Source organism: Dendropsophus ebraccatus, chromosome 5 (assembly GCF_027789765.1).
Source record: "Dendropsophus ebraccatus isolate aDenEbr1 chromosome 5, aDenEbr1.pat, whole genome shotgun sequence".
Classification (NCBI taxonomy): Eukaryota; Metazoa; Chordata; class Amphibia; order Anura; family Hylidae; genus Dendropsophus; species Dendropsophus ebraccatus.
The window spans coordinates 148171931-148189636 of NC_091458.1; the positions used below are offsets into that span (position 1 = coordinate 148171931).

A 17706-nucleotide genomic window follows, 5' to 3' on the forward strand; every position below is an offset into this window, starting at 1 on the left:
TAAAGTGGATCTGTCAGTAGGATTTTCATATTGATCAACTACACCAAAGAAAAGAAAAAGTCCAGCAAGGTTCATCACATTGTTAGCTTGTAACATCCACCGCCACTTTATTAGCCACTTCCTTTTGAGCTGTTCTCTGCTAATATACCGTGCAAGTGCAGAACACGCTTTGCGTGAGAAGAAAACTTTTCTATGTATGCGCCACCCTGTTCTTAGACAGCATTTGCACAGAGGTAAAGGTGACAATACAGCCTAGTGGCTGTCATTCAATCTACTGGAGGAACTTACAAGGGGCCTGAAAGGCGTTACTGCCAAGGTGTGCATGGATTCAGTGTCAGTAGTACTATATGGCCATGGCCTAGTTTATACACCAAAAACCTGCTGACGGGTCCCCTTTAATTTACCCATTAGTCGTCTATGAGGGACAGTGTTAAACGCTTTTGCCTAGTTCAGATACACTCAGTGTCGGACTGGCCCACCAGAGTACCAGAGGATCCTCCGGTGGGCCCCCAGCTTTAGCACCTGCACAAACACTTACTGACAGGTTGTTTCTCACTGGTTCTTCACTGGTGGGCCCCCAGGATCATTTTCTCTGGTGGGCCCCAGATACCCCAGTCCGACACTAGATACACTATATCCACAGCCGTTCCCCTATCCAGGCTTTTACTCACCTCTTAGAAAAGAAACAAATCAGGTTGGTTTGACAACTTTCGTCATTAGTAAAGCCATGCTGATTACCACTTATAACACTATTTTCTATCAGATATATATATATATATATATATATATATATATATATACACACATACATACATATATATATAGTCTCCTATGAGCCCCTTAAATAGTTTTCCCACAATGCACATTTGGCTTACTGGTTTAAAATACCATGGGGAAGAACTATTTTAGAAGTCTGGCACCACTTTGTCATATGTCACTCCCTAAGCACTATGCCAGTCACCATGTAGTGTCCCACTGCGTGTTTGTCCTTTACACACCAAGGTAAGAGTGTTTGTCAGGAGTCACAGTTAGTACAGTTAGCCGCTGTGCCCTACTCCAACCACTAGGTGTCTCACTTCCCCTTGTGCCAGTAGCGATATTTGATAGGGGGCAGGGTGGGCGGCCGCCCCCGGGCCCACTCTGGCAGGGGCCCACTGTGATCTCCAGAGATTTTTCGCTGAATTGGGTCCCCCGGCATCCGGCAAGTTCTCTTGGGACGGCACTCAGCTGCTGGATGCTGAGCCTGGCCATGTAATCACTCCTGTGGCCGGAGGCAGAGCAATTCCGCCTCCAGCCACAAGAGGCCGCTCCCTTCCCCCTGCACTTGAGTCACACACACAGAGCAGAGACTCAGGGAGTGAGCTGACTCCTGAGGCTGACTGTGACAGTACTGCCTTGCAGGTAATTATGGCGTCCTTTCTTTTTCTGGGGGGAGAGGAGGTGTGGGGTGTGATGTGCTGGTCTGGCCAAATGACTAGGACCTAATTTGGAGTTACAGGCTACTGGGGGGATGCACCTTGGGGTGTGTATACCTGCTGTATTAGTGGAAAAAATGGCGGGCGGGTGGTAAGAAGAGGGTCTGCCATGTGTCCACTTGGTAACTGCCGCTTCTGCCATGAGATAGAATGAGCTTTCTGCCTCAGGCAGCAGACTCTTTGCCTCACTAGGGGACGGCTGCACAGCACAATCCCTTACTTTCACTTTCACTTATGCAGAGAGCCGACACACATTAGAGCTGACTGGAAGGTGTGTGCCCTGTCCCCTCCACTACTAAACCCCCCATATCTACCTATACTATGTCACGGCCGCGGCGGCTTCCCGCGTTCTGGGTCGGCGCCGCGACCGCCTCCTGTCCCATGCAGCCGCCGGGGTCCTTGTGTAGGGACCCGGCGCTGCTGCTAGTTCGGCCCCTGGGGCGCCTCACCTCTCCTCCGTTCCTGTCTCGGTCTGTGCCGACCGGCGCGCGCGTCCCCGCCTCCTAGGGCGCGCGCGCGCCGGCTGTCTCAGATTTAAAGGGCCAGACCGCCCTTAATTGGTTAGTTGCACCAATCACTCCCCTATAAATCCCAGCATGCCCTGTCCCTTGTGTTGGAGCCTCTACATGCTTCCCATAGCGTTTGGCCCAGCCCCCTGTTATTCCTGATTCCCGTCCGCTACCTGGTCCCTAGTCCTTGTTCCCGATTCCTGTCCGCTACCTGGTCCCCACTCCTTGTTCCTGGTTCCTGCTTCCCCGTTACACCTTGGTTCCTGTGTTCAGCCTGTCACGTGCGGTCTCACCTACAGATCATTGCCAGTACCATCTCCTGCCTACTGCTCCTGCCACGCCTCGCCTGCCGTCACTAGCAACCAAGCCAGGGGTAGCGACCTGGGGGTCGCCTGCCGCAGCAAGTCCATCCCGCCTTGCGGCGGGCTCTGGTGAAAATCAGCGGCCCCTTAGACTCCGCTCCCTGGTGAGGTTAGTGCCATCGCTAGTGACGGTCCAGTGGATCCACTACTCCAGGCGTTACAGTAGGCTCCAACCATGGATCCCGGCGAGGTGCCTGATCTCCGTGACGTCGCCAGAGTGGTCGCTCAACAGGCTCAGCAAATCCAGCAATTGACTGCCGCCCTACAGCAGCATACTACAGCCCAGCGCCTATCACCACCTGCAGCTACCTCGAGACTTCTACTGGCTCTCCCAAGCAAATACTCTGGTGACTCCAAGTTGTGCAGAGGATTCCTGACTCAATGCACTATGTATATTGAACTTCTAAGCAATCAGTTTCCCACTGAGCGCTCTAAAGTGGCTTTCATCATCAGCCTATTAGAGGGTAGAGCTCTGGCCTGGGCCACGCCGCTGTGGGACCGAGATGACCCTGCTGCTGCCAATCTCCGAACCTTCTTATTCGAGTTTCGCTCCGTCTTTGAGGAACCTGCCCGTGCTTCTTCAGCTGAAACTGCTCTCCTCAACCTCTCTCAAGGGAGCTCCTCTGTTGGCGATTACGCCATCCAGTTCCGTACCCTGGCGGCTGAATTGGACTGGAATGAAGCCGCTCTAATAGCCACCTTCAAGAAGGGCCTGTCTAGTCGGGTGAGAGACGTGCTTTCCGCCCGAGACCTACCCACCTCCCTGAACGAACTCATCCTACTGGCCACCAGAGTTGATACTCGTTTTTCGGAGAGGGAGGAGGAGGTTCGGCATGAACATCTACTAGGCTTGCCCCGTCGCTATCACCAGCTGGCGCCGGTTTTCCAGAATCCTGACTTTCCAGTGCCCCAGTCCTCTCCTGAGATTCCCATGCAGGTGGAACGGGCTCACCTGACGCCTGATGAAAGAATTCGTCGTCTGGAGCTGAATCTCTGCCTCTACTGCGGTGGTTCGGATCACTTTCGGCTGAGATGTCCCCTACGTCCCCAAACGTCCGGGAAATGCTCGCACCTAGGTCCGGTGGGACAGGTGTCCCTAGGTGTGAACGCTACCTTTCCAAGTTTGTCTATGCCGGTTTCCATCCAGACACCCTCAGGACAAAATCACCAGACTACTGCCTTTCTCGATTCTGGGTCAGCAGGCCGTTTTATTGCGGCAACATTGGTCCAAAGATGGCGGCTACCCGTGATCCAACTAGCCAGGCCCTTGACTATCTCCTCGGTCACGGGCGAGATTCTTACCGACCAGATATATTTCCGGACCGCACCTCTAGTCCTCCAGGTGGGTCCTTTACATCAGGAAAAGATATCCTTCTACGTCCTGCCCCATTCATCCCCCGCCATCCTCCTGGGACTCCCTTGGCTGCAATTACATGCTCCTAAGCTGGACTGGAGAACCGGGGAGATTATCAGTTGGGGTCAGGACTGTTCCAACCAGTGTCTCAAGTCACCTCAGACCAAGTACTCGGTGTCGTCACCTGACCCCGCCAAGCCTCTATCCGGCCTACCGGCAGAAGACCAAGACTTGGCGGATGCCTTCTCTGCCAAGAAGGATCTCATCCACAAACCCACATCCCCTCGCCACAGTATACCTCCTGATCGCCTAGTACCAGTCGTCACCTCTACTCTTCAGAGAATACCCCCCGGAAAGACCCATGTTCACCCTGCGCTTCGAAGAGGGATTTTGAAGTGGGGACATTCCTCATTGGAGGCCGGGCACCCTGGAGTCCGAAAGACCGGGCAACGGATCTCCCGCCACTACTGGTGGCCCAGTTTGTTCCAAGATGTCAAAGACTTTGTGGCTTCCTGTGCCATTTGCAGGCAAGAAAGAGGGGGAGGCCAAAGGGGGGGGGTACTGTCACGGCCGCGGCGGCTTCCCGTGTTCCGGGTCGCCGCCGCGACCGCCTCCTGTCCCATGCAGCCGCCGGGGTCCTTGTGTAGGGACCCGGCGCTGCTGCTAGTTCGGCCCCTGGGGCGCCTCACCTCTCCTCCGTTCCTGTCTCGGTCGGTGCCGGCCGGCGCGCGCGTCCCCGCCTCCTAGGGCGCGCGCGCCGGCTGTCTCAGATTTAAAGGGCCAGACCGCCCTTAATTGGTTAGTTGCACCAATCACTCCCCTATAAATCCCAGCATGCCCTGTCCCTTGTGTTGGAGCCTCTACATGCTTCCCATAGCGTTTGGCCCAGCTCCCTGTTGTTCCTGATTCCCGTCCGCTACCTGGTCCCTAGTCCTTGTTCCCGATTCCTGTCCGCTACCTGGTCCCCACTCCTTGTTCCTGGTTCCTGCTTCCCCGTTACACCTTGGTTCCTGTGTTCAGCCTGTCACGTGCGGTCTCACCTACAGACCATTGCCAGTACCATCTCCTGCCTACTGCTCCTGCCACGCCTCGCCTGCCGTCACTAGCAACCAAGCCAGGGGTAGCGACCTGGGGGTCGCCTGCCGCAGCAAGTCCATCCCGCCTTGCAGGGGGCTCTGGTGAAAACCAGCGGCCCCTTAGACTCCGCTCCCTGGTGAGGTTAGTGCCATCGCTAGTGACGGTCCAGTGGATCCACTACTCCAGGCGTTACATACTACTACACCCCTTATCCACTATACCTCACTACTACACCCCTTATCCACTATACCTCACTACTACACCCCTTATCCACTATACCTCACTACTACACCCCTTATCCACTATACCTCACTACTACACCCCTTATCCACTATACCTCACTACTACACCCCTTATCCACTATACCTCACTACTACACCCCTTATCCACTATACATCACTACTACACCCCTTATGATGTTGGTCATTTCCAGCATCTTGTACTCAGTATAATGGGGTCACCCAGCTTTCCCAGCATCTAATACTCAGTATGATGGAGGTCACCCTGCTTTCCCAGCATCTAATACTCAGTATGATGGAGGTCACCCTGCTTTCCCAGCATCTAATACTCAGTATGATGGAGGTTACCCAACAAAGCAGCTATGGTTCTTTTATCTTGCATAACCCCTTAAAATTTTACATGGCCGTATATGTGAAAAGAAGAAAGCCTTTTACACTGCTCTCAGTCCCTGTTCTCTATGAGTAATGTAGTTAAATATTTCCTTTATTATTTGGAAAGCAGTGTCTTCTGCTGAGGTTCCCTATGGGTAACTTAGTCGGTTGGGGGCCCACTCAGACGTGCTCGCCCCCCCTAGACTGAACCCCTAGCTACGCCCCTGCCTTGTGCACAGCTGCAGTTATGTAGGAAGGTTTAGCCAGCTCTACTCACACATACTACACACTTAGTGAGGTTAGGGAGTTGGAGCATAACTCTAGACCAGTGAGGAGGTGTTCTAGCCTAGCTCTAGGCCAGTCAAATGTGTTCCTATTTTCTAGTGTCAAAGACTATTGCAGTCATGAACTTAGCCGTGGGGTAACCACAGTTAAAGGAGTAAACACCTTGCCTACGCCGTGGATTCATTCTTCAGGACAGTCAACCCCCTAGATAAGGAGGGAAAAAGAAAGGTTGATCCGCAGTAGAGCACAGTGCAAGTTAGCCGCTCTCTACTGAACCTTGCTCGACTAAGTAGGAAGGAAACTACTGGTTAGCTGCACCCCAGAGACAGAGGCCTGAAACTTCCTATCAGGGCGGTCACCGATATTGAGAGGCAGAAGGCGGTCAGATAGGATAACCAGGACTTACCTATACATGAGTAGGAGAAGTTCTTCAAGATATTTCACACATTTCACCTATGTGCGTAAGCGGAAGAGTACTTACTAATTAGGCAAGGTCCCTCCTATCCGGCCCCTATCTCTTCTTACTCTATTCTACTTCAAGCTATTGTTGTTACCATTGATTTTGCACTAAGTACCTAAGTACTGCAACCTTTGTATTGCACTGAAGATAAGTTCTAGTAAAGCTGAGCATTGTTTAAAGTGGGTAATTTCTACCGATGCACCTGCACCTACACTCTGCACCTCACATCAGTTCTACTTAAGGTCTGTGTGTCTGGCGGTGGGTATTACTACTCCTGGCCACAGTGACAAGTCGCCCCAAAACACCAGAGCCCACCGGTGCAACCATACAATATTATAAACAAGACAAGGCTACAGAAACAACTGAACTTCTTTAGTTCTTTACGATTTCCTAGGTGTAATCTACTTAGTCTTGATATTTTGCTTACATTCTCTTTTTTTTTTTTTTTTTTTATTTAGCATGGACCATGGAGTTTAGTATAGAAAGTACAAGGCCTGCTGCAATTACACAAATTATGGAACTTCAATGTGACCTCTAATATTCTGCAGCTGAATTTCCTTATGAAGATAAGAGGATAACTTCCTGTTCACCATTCATTACATTATGGATATGGAACACCCCTATTCTTTTCATTAAGAAGGGCTTAAGCAGCTGGGGCCCGGTTCTATGTAATCCACACAGCAACTACTCTTCTAGAGGAAAACTCCAGTACTGTGGATTAATGGATGATCTGCAAAGAAACGCTTCTGCCAGGAAAATACACACTTACAAAATATCCCTCACAGAACAAAATAACACATAATAAGCGTAATCTCATTGTATAATGAGCTAAATTCTTATTTGAACATCCATCTAATACACAATGAAAAACATTCAAGGGTTATTCCACTCAAACATATCTTTTGATATGCTGCTGCCCATGGTGAGACTTAACAATTCCTTCCATACTTGTTATTATCTCTTCAGTTTCCTATATAGACAGCTGATGTAAACAAGAGCCTGGCAGGCTGTATCTGCAACTCTGTAGCAACTCTGTAATGCCAAGGGATAATCACAGTGAGTTCATCAGCAATTTGATCTCAGATTAACCCTTCCATCATTATAAAGAAGCTGCAAAGTTGCAGAAAAAGTCTGCCAAGGATTTGTTTTCATCAGCTGTCTCGGAAGTGAGGGGAAAGACAGAGAGAAAAGATAACACACTTTTTTGTGTCTTCAGCAGAAAGCAGCAGCTCAGAACTGGGGGAAGGTGATAATAGATAAAAACAAGTATGGAAGAAATTGTTAGTCTCACCATGGGCATAAACAAGTTATGTTTGAGATGAAATAGCAAATAGAGGTTGGGGATCCTTCATCAGGACGCTCAGTATATAGATACTAGTGGGAGAAGCTGACAACACAATTACTTCAATGAGATAATCCAAGCGCATGAAGTCTGCTATCCCACAACTAGGATGAAGAAAGCCATGTGTGAGTAATCAGGACAGGTAGGGGCGTAGCTAGGATTCATCCCCCCCTCCTACACACAACACAAAGCACAGTGCATAATTGCTAGCTGGGGAATAGAGGTCAGAGGTTATCAGTGCAGTGAAGCAGAGATCTCTGTCTTCTGCATGTTAACCTTTTTTTGTGTTGCAGCATGGGTCACTTACACACTGCAGTACATAAGGGGTTAAGCAGAAGGACACACGTTCTTACCTTCTCCCCTGGGCCCCCCTCCTGCACGGGCCCCATAGCAACTGCCTACCCTGCCTCTATGGTAGTTACGCCACTGAGGACAGGGCATATAACATGTGCAAACAGCGGAGCAGGAGAGTAAACAGAAAGATTAAGTTCACTGTACAGGAACCAAAGTTAAGAAAAGGGCACTAGCTAAACTGGATCATACTTGGAGGACAAAATTCAATCCGGATGCAGAGACCACCAGCTCAGACACCTCTGCAGGGATAGGTAGCTCAAAGCATTTCTAAAATTCCCTGTGTTCTGACAGCAAAGCATGACGTCTATACAAATAGTATTTACAGGGTTGTCAATGGAAGATGGATATTAGAAGCTGCCTCCTAGATAGCTACCTAGCAAAGACAAGTGTCCATGATGCTGACACAACTCCAGATTCAATAGATGGTAATCAGGTAAAGTGTCAAAAGCCATCAACTCCCTGACATTCACTCCAACAATTCCTGTCCCTTGTAAGCCGATACTTGATTGGTCTCACTTACTCTGTAGATAGACTCCTGATTCGATTTGTAAAATCCTTGGCAATGAGGAAACAGGTACTGATGCAATAAAGTCGCTCAGCGAGACGGCATTTTCCAGTGTGTCCATGATGTATGTGCACAATGAGCACAATAAGCAAAATGAATTATGGGTCCTGGTAATCACATGAGCTCCTCTCTGACTGCAGCAATAAATGTATGGCCACTCCAGCCCTAGATACTTGAGGTTTCCTGTCCACATCACCTTCTATAGCTAAACTAACTGAAACTGCAAGAGAGGAACTGGCTGGTTCCGCAAGTGTGAAGATACATTGTTAACCCTTATAGTATCCATGATGTTATCTATCTGTTGGTTTTAATATTTCCAAAATTGAAATTCAGGATCTTTAATCCATCTTCCCCACTGTCAGGAGAATGGTGACACATCTGCATATAATGAAAGAAAGGCAGGGCTTGTTATAAAAAACTTTTGACATGTCATTGAGACATGTCAAAAGTATTGATTGTTCCGGTTCTGAGTGTTCAGACCTGTACTGATCGGGAGATAGAGCAGGGAGAGGAACGTAGCTGCAGCGCGAGTTAAAAAAAAAAGGAGTCGGGCTCCATAGGAGCCCATTATAAGTCCTACTCTTTTTTTTTTTAAATTCAGAGCGGAAAGTGGATGCGCTGCAGCACAGTCCTCTCCCAGCTCGCTCTCCCAACTGCTTTTAGTTTAGAGTGGCAAGCTACACCCTTTCCCCTGTGGTCGCTGACCTGCCAGGCTGTGAGAGGGTTCCCCTGGGTGCTTATCACAGTGGTCCGGAGTGGAGTTGTGACCCACCCGGACTATTGGTACAGCCACCCACAGAAAGGGGAGATGACTCAAGGAAGGTGCAATTACTGTGTCGGTGCTTAAGTAATAATCACTGAGTCCTGTTACAATAAATAAACTCTTTTTTACTTTAGGAATACTTGATACAGTAGTATACAGTAGACTTGTGACTTGGCAACATACTTTGGACTTGGCTAACTAGACTTGTACTGAAAGCTTGAGAGGTAGAATAGCTGTGCTGGCTTGGTTGCATGCTGAGAAGTAGACTGAGTACAGAGAAGTAGAGAAGAGGATGTCACAAGAGTCCCAACCCAAGTAGTAATGTGCTCTGCTGGAACTTTAGAATTAGAATAAGTAGAATACTTGTGCCCGTGTTTTGACTTCTTGTCTTTGCACCACCTATTGCCCCCTAGTGTCGGGTGACCCGTTCTATGAGGGTGACACAAGCCCCAGACCTTGTTACCTGAGTTGAGCAGACTGGTCAGAGTTTTCTAGTTACACCCGCGCTGCGAGATAGAGTATGTAGGCTTATAGCAACTTTGCTCTATCCGGATCAGTTCCTCTGTTATAGGATACCATCCTGCACCTTTAGACTTGTTCTCGGCGTGGGCTGGGATGATCTCTGACTTTGTCACCTCTGTGCTGCTTTCAAGAAAAGAGTGTCTGTGCTTCCAATGTGTGTCTGTCCACTATCTTGCTTCAGACTACACTGGACTGTCCTCTAGCAGGAGACCTGGCATAAGCCAGGGCCCAACTTGACTGCTGTAGGGACTGTTCTGGCTTGTCCTCTCTGTACAGGAACCAGACTAAGACTGACTAAGTGTGTGACTACACTTCCTCTCCCCATTTGACAACCTCCTACAGGGTATATAATACCTGCTGCGAGTGGCGGAGAAGAGAGTGCAGAAGAAGAAGAAGAATAGAGATAGGTGGAGAAGAGAAAAGAGCTCTCATTGGTGAACAAATCACAAACAACAATAACCCCTTGAGTACTACAGCTGTGCAATACATAAGTGCAAGGTATATGTACTAGTGACATCTAGCGGCAAAACTTAGGTACTACTTCATTACCACTTTTACTTAGAGTACAGGACTTTTGCAAGGGGTGTATAAACTAGTAACACTCGTGGTGGGACACCACATGTGCATTTGTGCTTTTTCTTCTTTGGAGCTGTTTGGTTGATTATATGCATTGATTTAGCACTTAGATTACATATGCTAGTGGTGGCAGCTGATTTCTTTGGTGATGTACCACTAGGTACACTTGGTGTTTTTTACATGAACAGAGCGGCACCAGCACAAGGATACTGTGCTCCTTTTTTTGAACTGCCACCCGGTTCCACGCAGGGCACCAGTCTATACCCCAGCACCAGACAGACATAAAGCCCAGACATAAAGCCCCCCCCCCCCCCCCAGTGTGATGATCTCCCCTTCCCTTTTTTACTGTGCTCCATCGATTCTAATTAAACTGTGTCAAAGAGGGGAGGGGGTTTCATCACACTGGGGGCTGGTGGGCCCGCCCCTATTTCTTCATGCCTGGTCGGTGCTCGTGAATAGACCGGGCCGTATGCAGGGACCGAGTGGCGGTTTGGAGTGGGTAGTGGGTAGTGTTGAGTGAACCTTCCGAACAGTGGGGTTTGTCCAATCCGAATGCTTAGCATTTGACTCTTGCTGCCTAGAAAACATGGATGCAGGATGCCACATGCAGCCCACTGACCTACTCTGCCTGTCCTGCATCTCTCTTTCAGCATTCCTTTAAGCTGAGGCTGTGCAGCTTCTGGGGAAGCACCGCCGCTGTAATGTTTCGCTCGCTCATTGCATGGTGAGAGGGCTGAACATAAGAAACAGAATAGAACGTGTCCACAGCCTATGAGCAGCCAGGACGTGACCTCTCCAGCAGGCACAATGATATGACGTCATTGCGCCTGCTGGAGGATCCGTCCCGTGGCTCACAAGCTGGAGGAGAGAAGATGGAGAAAGGCTTCTCCAGGTCTGGAATAGGTGACTATGATGTGTTTGTTTATAAAGTATACACTATAGCATAACATGGGGAGGGTCATTATTACTATGGGGGGCTTTATACAGCAGATTACATTATTACTGTTGGTGGATGAAGGGCTGTACACAGCAGGTGGTATTATTACTATGGGTGGGTGGGGCTATATACAGCAGGGGGCAATATTACTGTGGGTGGGGGCTGTATAAAGTAGGGGGCAATATTACTGTGGGTGGGGGGCAGTAAACAACAGGGGGCATTATTACTGTGTGGGGGGCTCTGTAAAGGGGCATTATTACTATGGGGGCACAGCAGAAGGATTGTCAGAATGTGGGGGTGCACAATAGGAGGCATTATTACTATATGGAGGGGTCATAGAAGGGGATATTATTACTATATGGGGATCCTATATACAGGAGCAATATAGTAAACATCTCAAATCAAAGAAGTCACCTGTGAGTAACTGAATGATGTAGGGTTTTTGTATTTTGTAGAATATTATTTGGTGGGGGGCCCCAAGGTGAGAAAGGTTGGGAAACACTCCCCCCTCACCACTATCCCCACCCCGGCAACTGTCGGCAGAAAAAGACCACTGGGTCCATCTAGTCGTCCCTTTTAGTATTTCCCTTCTTATCACCTTAGGACAGATATATGTATATACCAGGCAGGTTACATTCTGTTATTATCTCAATAAATACAAAACTAGCATAGACCACTGTCACTAAATCAAAGTTTTATTACAATTTTTTTTTAAATCAAGTTTATACATAAGCAGTTGAAATATAATAGTTAGAACCCGGGAACAAAAATTGTGTCACAATTTCCCAACAGGTCAGTGTACACACAGGTCACACAGAAACTAGTACAGCCCTGACGCCCACTGTCCCTGCCTACTTGCCTCAACGGACAAAAATACAGACCAAGTCAGGAAACAAACACATAGTCAGGGACACAAGCAAGGAAACCAACAGATCAAGATAGGAAATCCCAGGGTGGGAAGCGAGAATAGTCACACTAAGTATACACTATAACAGGCAACAGGGATAGAGAATGACTGAGTTTAAAGGAAAGAGGTAATTGGGGCAGAGAGACCAAAGGAGATAGAGCTGCCAATTACCGGCAAGGTGAGGAGTTAACCATTTAGATGCTGTTAGAAATCCCTCCAGAAAATGGATAGGTGTTAACCAGAATTCAATCAACTAGCCCGAGGCAAAATCGTCCCACAACGAAGGACACAGCCAATGTGCATCCTGGAGAGAAGCAGCTGCATACACACTAATTGTGTTAGTGTAATACTTATCTCCGTCAGGTCCGATTGGTGATTGGTGACTTTTACTGTTTTCAAAATAGTAAAATATTTTAAAAGCTATGTAAACATGGGTATCATTTTACCGTCAAGTGCTTTGTGTGCAAAATCGCATTTTTTTTTTAAGTTTCAACCAATAAATAATATTTGGGGGGTTTAGACATACATTTTATGGTAGATTGAAAGAAGTCATTACAAGACTACAACTTCCCTTGTGGTACATATTAGGTTAGCACAGCTTCCTCTATGGACGTCATTAGAGATAAACGAATTTACAGTAATACGTCTAAAGGTTTCAACACTGTGTCAGACTGGAAAGAATACACCACTTCCTGCAGGACATGCAGCAGCTGATAAGTACTGGAAGACTTGAGATTATTAAATAGAAGTAAATTACAAATCTGTATAACTTTCTGACACCAGTTCATTTGAAAGAAGACAATTATTTAATACAACAAAATGTGTCTTGGCAAAGGGGTTGGAGCACTTCAATGAACTTTATAGACTTTTACCTTGAATCTGGCGATGGTACTAGCTGTTGGACTCCAGTTAAAGGGGAACTTCAGATAAGAAAAAACTTATTTTCTATTAAAAGTACATTAAAAGTTATATTGATGTGTCTATACAATGTATTACCGTATCTGTACGGTTCTGCCACACTGGTAGCTGATAGAAATCCAGGAAGTGAAAAATATGGCCTCTGTGCCAATTCACATTGTATCCTGCTCCTTCTGCTATCCCCCCCTAGGAGACAAATCTTCCATGCCTCTGTCTCACATTGTGTGTGTTTGCTCAGCACAGGCTGATGATGCAGACAGGGGGCGGGGTGTGATGTCACAGGAGGCTTGCCTGGATAACCCAATCCCCTGCGTGATCCACCATCTCTGAAAGGCCAGAAGCAGGTGCAGCATGCAGGGAAAGCATTGCATTCTGGGAACTGCTCAGCCAGGAAGGAAAGAAACACAATACAGAACAAAACCCCTCCAAACAAATGGATTTTTGGTAGTTTCAAAACTGGGATAGACAGGTAAAAAATGCTATATGCGTCTGCAGAAGTTTCATTTTTTTTTTAACCTCTACCTGGAGTTCCCCTTTAATGATATTGTCCCTGACTGCTTTTAGCATGCATCTTGTCACCTCTATCCATGGGACACATTTGTCACATTTGCACAGTGCATCATTCCCAAACACAGTGTTGAGCCGCTTTTACACTGTGCAGTTTTGTGTCTGTTTTTGTAGCTGCTTTGAAACCAATATCAGAAGTGAATCATAATGAATTCTATAATATAAAGAACAGAAGCAGCCACTCCTGGTGCGGAATGGATTAAATGAGGCAAATAGTAGTAGAGAAGTGTTCTTTATATTAATTTGTAGTAAAAAAGAAGCAAATCACTTTTGCCTTTGCTATGTGCGATCAGTGCGACCTAGAGCCTGCAGGGCCCCACGCCTGCTGCTGTGCTCGTCACAGTAAATATGAGCGCTCGTAACAAGTGCACATAGTTACCTGCAGCAGCACTGACAGAGAGGGAGCCATTGGCTCCCTCCCCATCAGTCACTCTTGTGGCCGCACTGCAGCAGTCACAAGAGGCCACTCTCTGTCTCTGGTGCCAGCGCTTGAGTGACGCCAGTGGAGCGCCGACGCCAGGACAAGGGCCACAAGAATGGAGAGAAGAGGAGACGCACGGACCCAGGTGTAGAAGTGTTTTTTTTTTTTTATGTTATATACTATATGGGAGGGGGGAGCACAGGGGGTCTATATAAGCGAGGGGAGCACACAGCAGGGGTCTATATAAGCGGGGGGAGAACACAGCAGGGGTCTACATAAGCTGAGGGAGCAGACAGCGGGGGTCTATATAAGCAGGGGGAGCACACAGTCGGGGTCTATATAACTGGGGAAACACACAGCGGAGGACTATATAACCGGGGGCAACACACAGTGGGGGTCTATGTAAGCGGGGGAGCACACAGTGGGGGGGTCTATATAAGCAGGGGGAGCACACAGCGGGGGTCTATATAACCGGGGGGAGCACACAGCAGGGGTCTATATGAGCGGAGAGAGCACACAGCGGGGTCTATATAAGAGGGAACACACCGCAGGGGTCTATATGAGCGGGGAGAGCACACAGCGGGGGTCTATATAAGAAGAGGGAACACACAGCAGGGGTCTATATAAGCGGGGGGAGCACACAGCAGGGGTCTATATATAACTGGGGGAGCACACAGCGGGGTCTATATAACCCGGAGACAGGGGGGCTATATACTACTGGGGGAGCGCACGGGGGGCAGTATATAAATGGGGGAGCACACAGGGGAACTGTATATAACTGGGAGAGCACACAGGGGGTCTATATATAACTGGGAGAGCACACAGGGGGTCTATATATAACTGGGGGAGCACACAGGGGGTCTATATATAACTGGGGGAGCACACAGGGGGTCTATATATAACTGGGGGAGCACACAGGGGGTCTAAATACAACTGCGGGCAGCACATAGGGCGGCTATATACTACTGGGGGCAGTAAACAGGGGGTGGTATACTACTGGGGGCAGCACCATGAGGTCCATATAGTACTGGGGGCAGCACAAAGGGGTCTGTATACTACTGGGGGCAGCACAATGGGGTCTGCATATTACTGGGGCAGCACACAAGGGGTATATACTACTGGGGGCAGCACAAAAGGGGTATATAATACTGGGGGCAGCACAATGGGGTCTATATACTACTGGAGGCAGCACAATGGGGTCTGTATATTATTGGGGGCAGCACACAATGGGGTCTTTATACTACTGGTGCAATACAATGGGGTCTATATACTACTGGGGGCAGCACAATCGGGTCTATATACTACTGGGGGCAGCACACAAGGGGTATATACTACTGGGGGCAGTGCACAAGGCGTATATACTACTGGGGGGAGCACATAGTGGTCTCTACTACTAGGGGCAGCACACAACGGTCTATACTACATTGGGGCTGCACACAGGGGCCTGATACTATGTGAGGACTGCACAGAGGTGCCTATATTATATAGGGACCTTTCTACTATACTGGGGCACAGAGAATACCTAATAATTAAGTGGGGGCACAGGGACACCTTAAAACTATGGGGGCACAGAGGGGTGTAACTACTATATAGGGGTACAGGGGACCTTGCATTGTTCAGAAGGGACCGGGTGGGCAGAAGGGGAGGAGAAGTATGTCTGTATGTCAGAAATGATATTAAAGTGAGTGTAAAAGATGCAATAGTGGGCAATGACTGTGGCCGCGGCCGCGTCATCAGCCGCTCAGCCGCGATTGGCTGAGCACAGTTATGCTCAGCCAATCGCGGCTGAGCTTCGGATGATGCTGCAGAGGGCGGCCGGCATTCTTGAAGAAGACGTCACTGCTGAGGATCGGAGACCGTGGTCGGCACGTGACAGGTGAGTATAGCGCACCACACTTCCGGGTACACGGGTGGGGGTGGTGGGACACGGGGAAGGGGGCCATTTACAGACATAACATACATTACAAAGTTGTATAACTTTGTAATGTGTGTTATTCTGTGAATAATTTTTTATTGCCGGACAACCCCTTTAATAATCGTACCCAGAGAGTGGTGGTCAATGATTCCTACTCCGAATGGTCCCCGGTAATAAGTGGTGTACCCCAAGGGTCCGTACTGGGCCCTCTTCTGTTTAACTTGTTTATTAATGATATTGAGAATGGAATTAACAGTAATGTTTCTATCTTTGCAGATGACACCAAGCTTTGTAGTACAGTACAGTCTATGGAGGATGTGCAGATGTTACAGGATGACTTAGAAACACTGAGTGTTTGGGCGTCCACTTGGCAAATGAGGTTCAATGTGGATAAATGTAAAGTTATGCACCTGGGTACTAATAACCTGCATGCATCATATGTCCTGGGGGGAGTTACTCTGGGAGAGTCGCTGATGGAGAAGGATCTGGGTGTACTTGTAGATAATAGACTACAGAACAGCACACAATGTCAGTCAGCTGCTTCTAAGGCCAGCAGGATATTGTCATGCATTAAAACAGGCATGGACTCTCGGGACAGGGATATTATATTACCGCTTTATAAAGCTTTGGTGCGGCCTCATCTGGAGTATGCTGTCAAGTTTTGGAACCCGATTCATAAAAAGGACGTCCTAGAGCTGGAGAGGGTACAAAGACGGGCAACTAAACTAATAAGGGGAATGGAGCATCTTAGTTATGAGGAGAGATTAAAAGAATTACATTTGTTTAGTCTGGAGAAGAGACGTTTAAGGGGAGATATGATTAATTTATTTAAATATATAAATGGCCCCTACAAGAAATATGGGGAAAAGATGTTCCAGGTAAAACCCCTTCAAAGGACAAGAGGGCACTGCCTCCGCCTGGAGAAAAAAAGGTTCAATCTCCGGAGGCGACAAGTCTTCTTTACCATGAGAACTGTGAATCTGTGGAACAGTCTACCCCAGGATCTGGTCACAGCAAAAACAGTAGAGGGCTTCAAAACGGGGCTAGACAAGTTCTTAGAGCAAAATAATATAAATGCATATGTATAGAACCTATCACCCCTCCCCCTTCCCTGTATCCATCCCCTCCTTGGTTGAACTTGATGGACATGTGTCTTTTTACAACCGTATTAACTATGTTACTATGTAACTACTTGTCAGGGCTGCGGCAGCGTCCCGCGCTCCGGACCGCAGCCGCACCCCCTCACCCTGTCCTGCAGCCGCTGGTGTCCACATGCAGGGACCCACTTCGGCCCCTGGGGGCGCCTCACCTCGCCCCGCTCCTGTCCGTCGCTGTGCCGGCCAGCGTGCGCAGCCCCGCCTCCTAGGGCGCACGCACGCCGCCTGTCTCAGAGTTAAAGGGGCAGTCCGCCCCTAATTGTTTCTTGCACATGACACTCTCCTTTAAATTCCAGCCCTGCCCCACTACAGGTGTTGGAGCCTCTACTTGCTTCCCATAGCGTTTGGCCCAGCTTCCTGTTGTTCCTTACCTCAGTCCTTGTTCCTAGTTCCTGTCCACTGTCCCGGTCCCTAGTCCCTGTCCGCTGCTTACCCATTGTTCCTGAGCTCTGCCTGCCACCTGCGGTTACGCCTACAGACCTCTGCCTGCACTATCTTCTGCCTACTGCTCCTGCCACGCCTCGCCTGCTGTCACTAGCAACCAAGAGAGGGGTAGCGACCTGGGGGTCGTCTGCCGCAGCAAGTCCATCCCGCCTTGCGGCGGGCTCTGGTGAAAACCAGCGGCCCCT

General features: G+C 48.6%; 1 protein-coding gene across 1 annotated transcript in view; it reads right to left on the bottom strand.

Moving 5' to 3' along the window:
* The window catches only part of THEMIS2 (thymocyte selection associated family member 2), a 33246-nt gene extending 24791 nt beyond the window's left edge, over nt 1-8455 (bottom strand). Inside the window, exon 1 of the mRNA XM_069971574.1 lies at nt 8350-8455. Coding sequence (XP_069827675.1) covers nt 8350-8455 — 106 coding nt within the window. The remainder of the gene's footprint in view (nt 1-8349) is intronic.
* Nucleotides 8456-17706: the final 9251 nt, after the last annotated feature.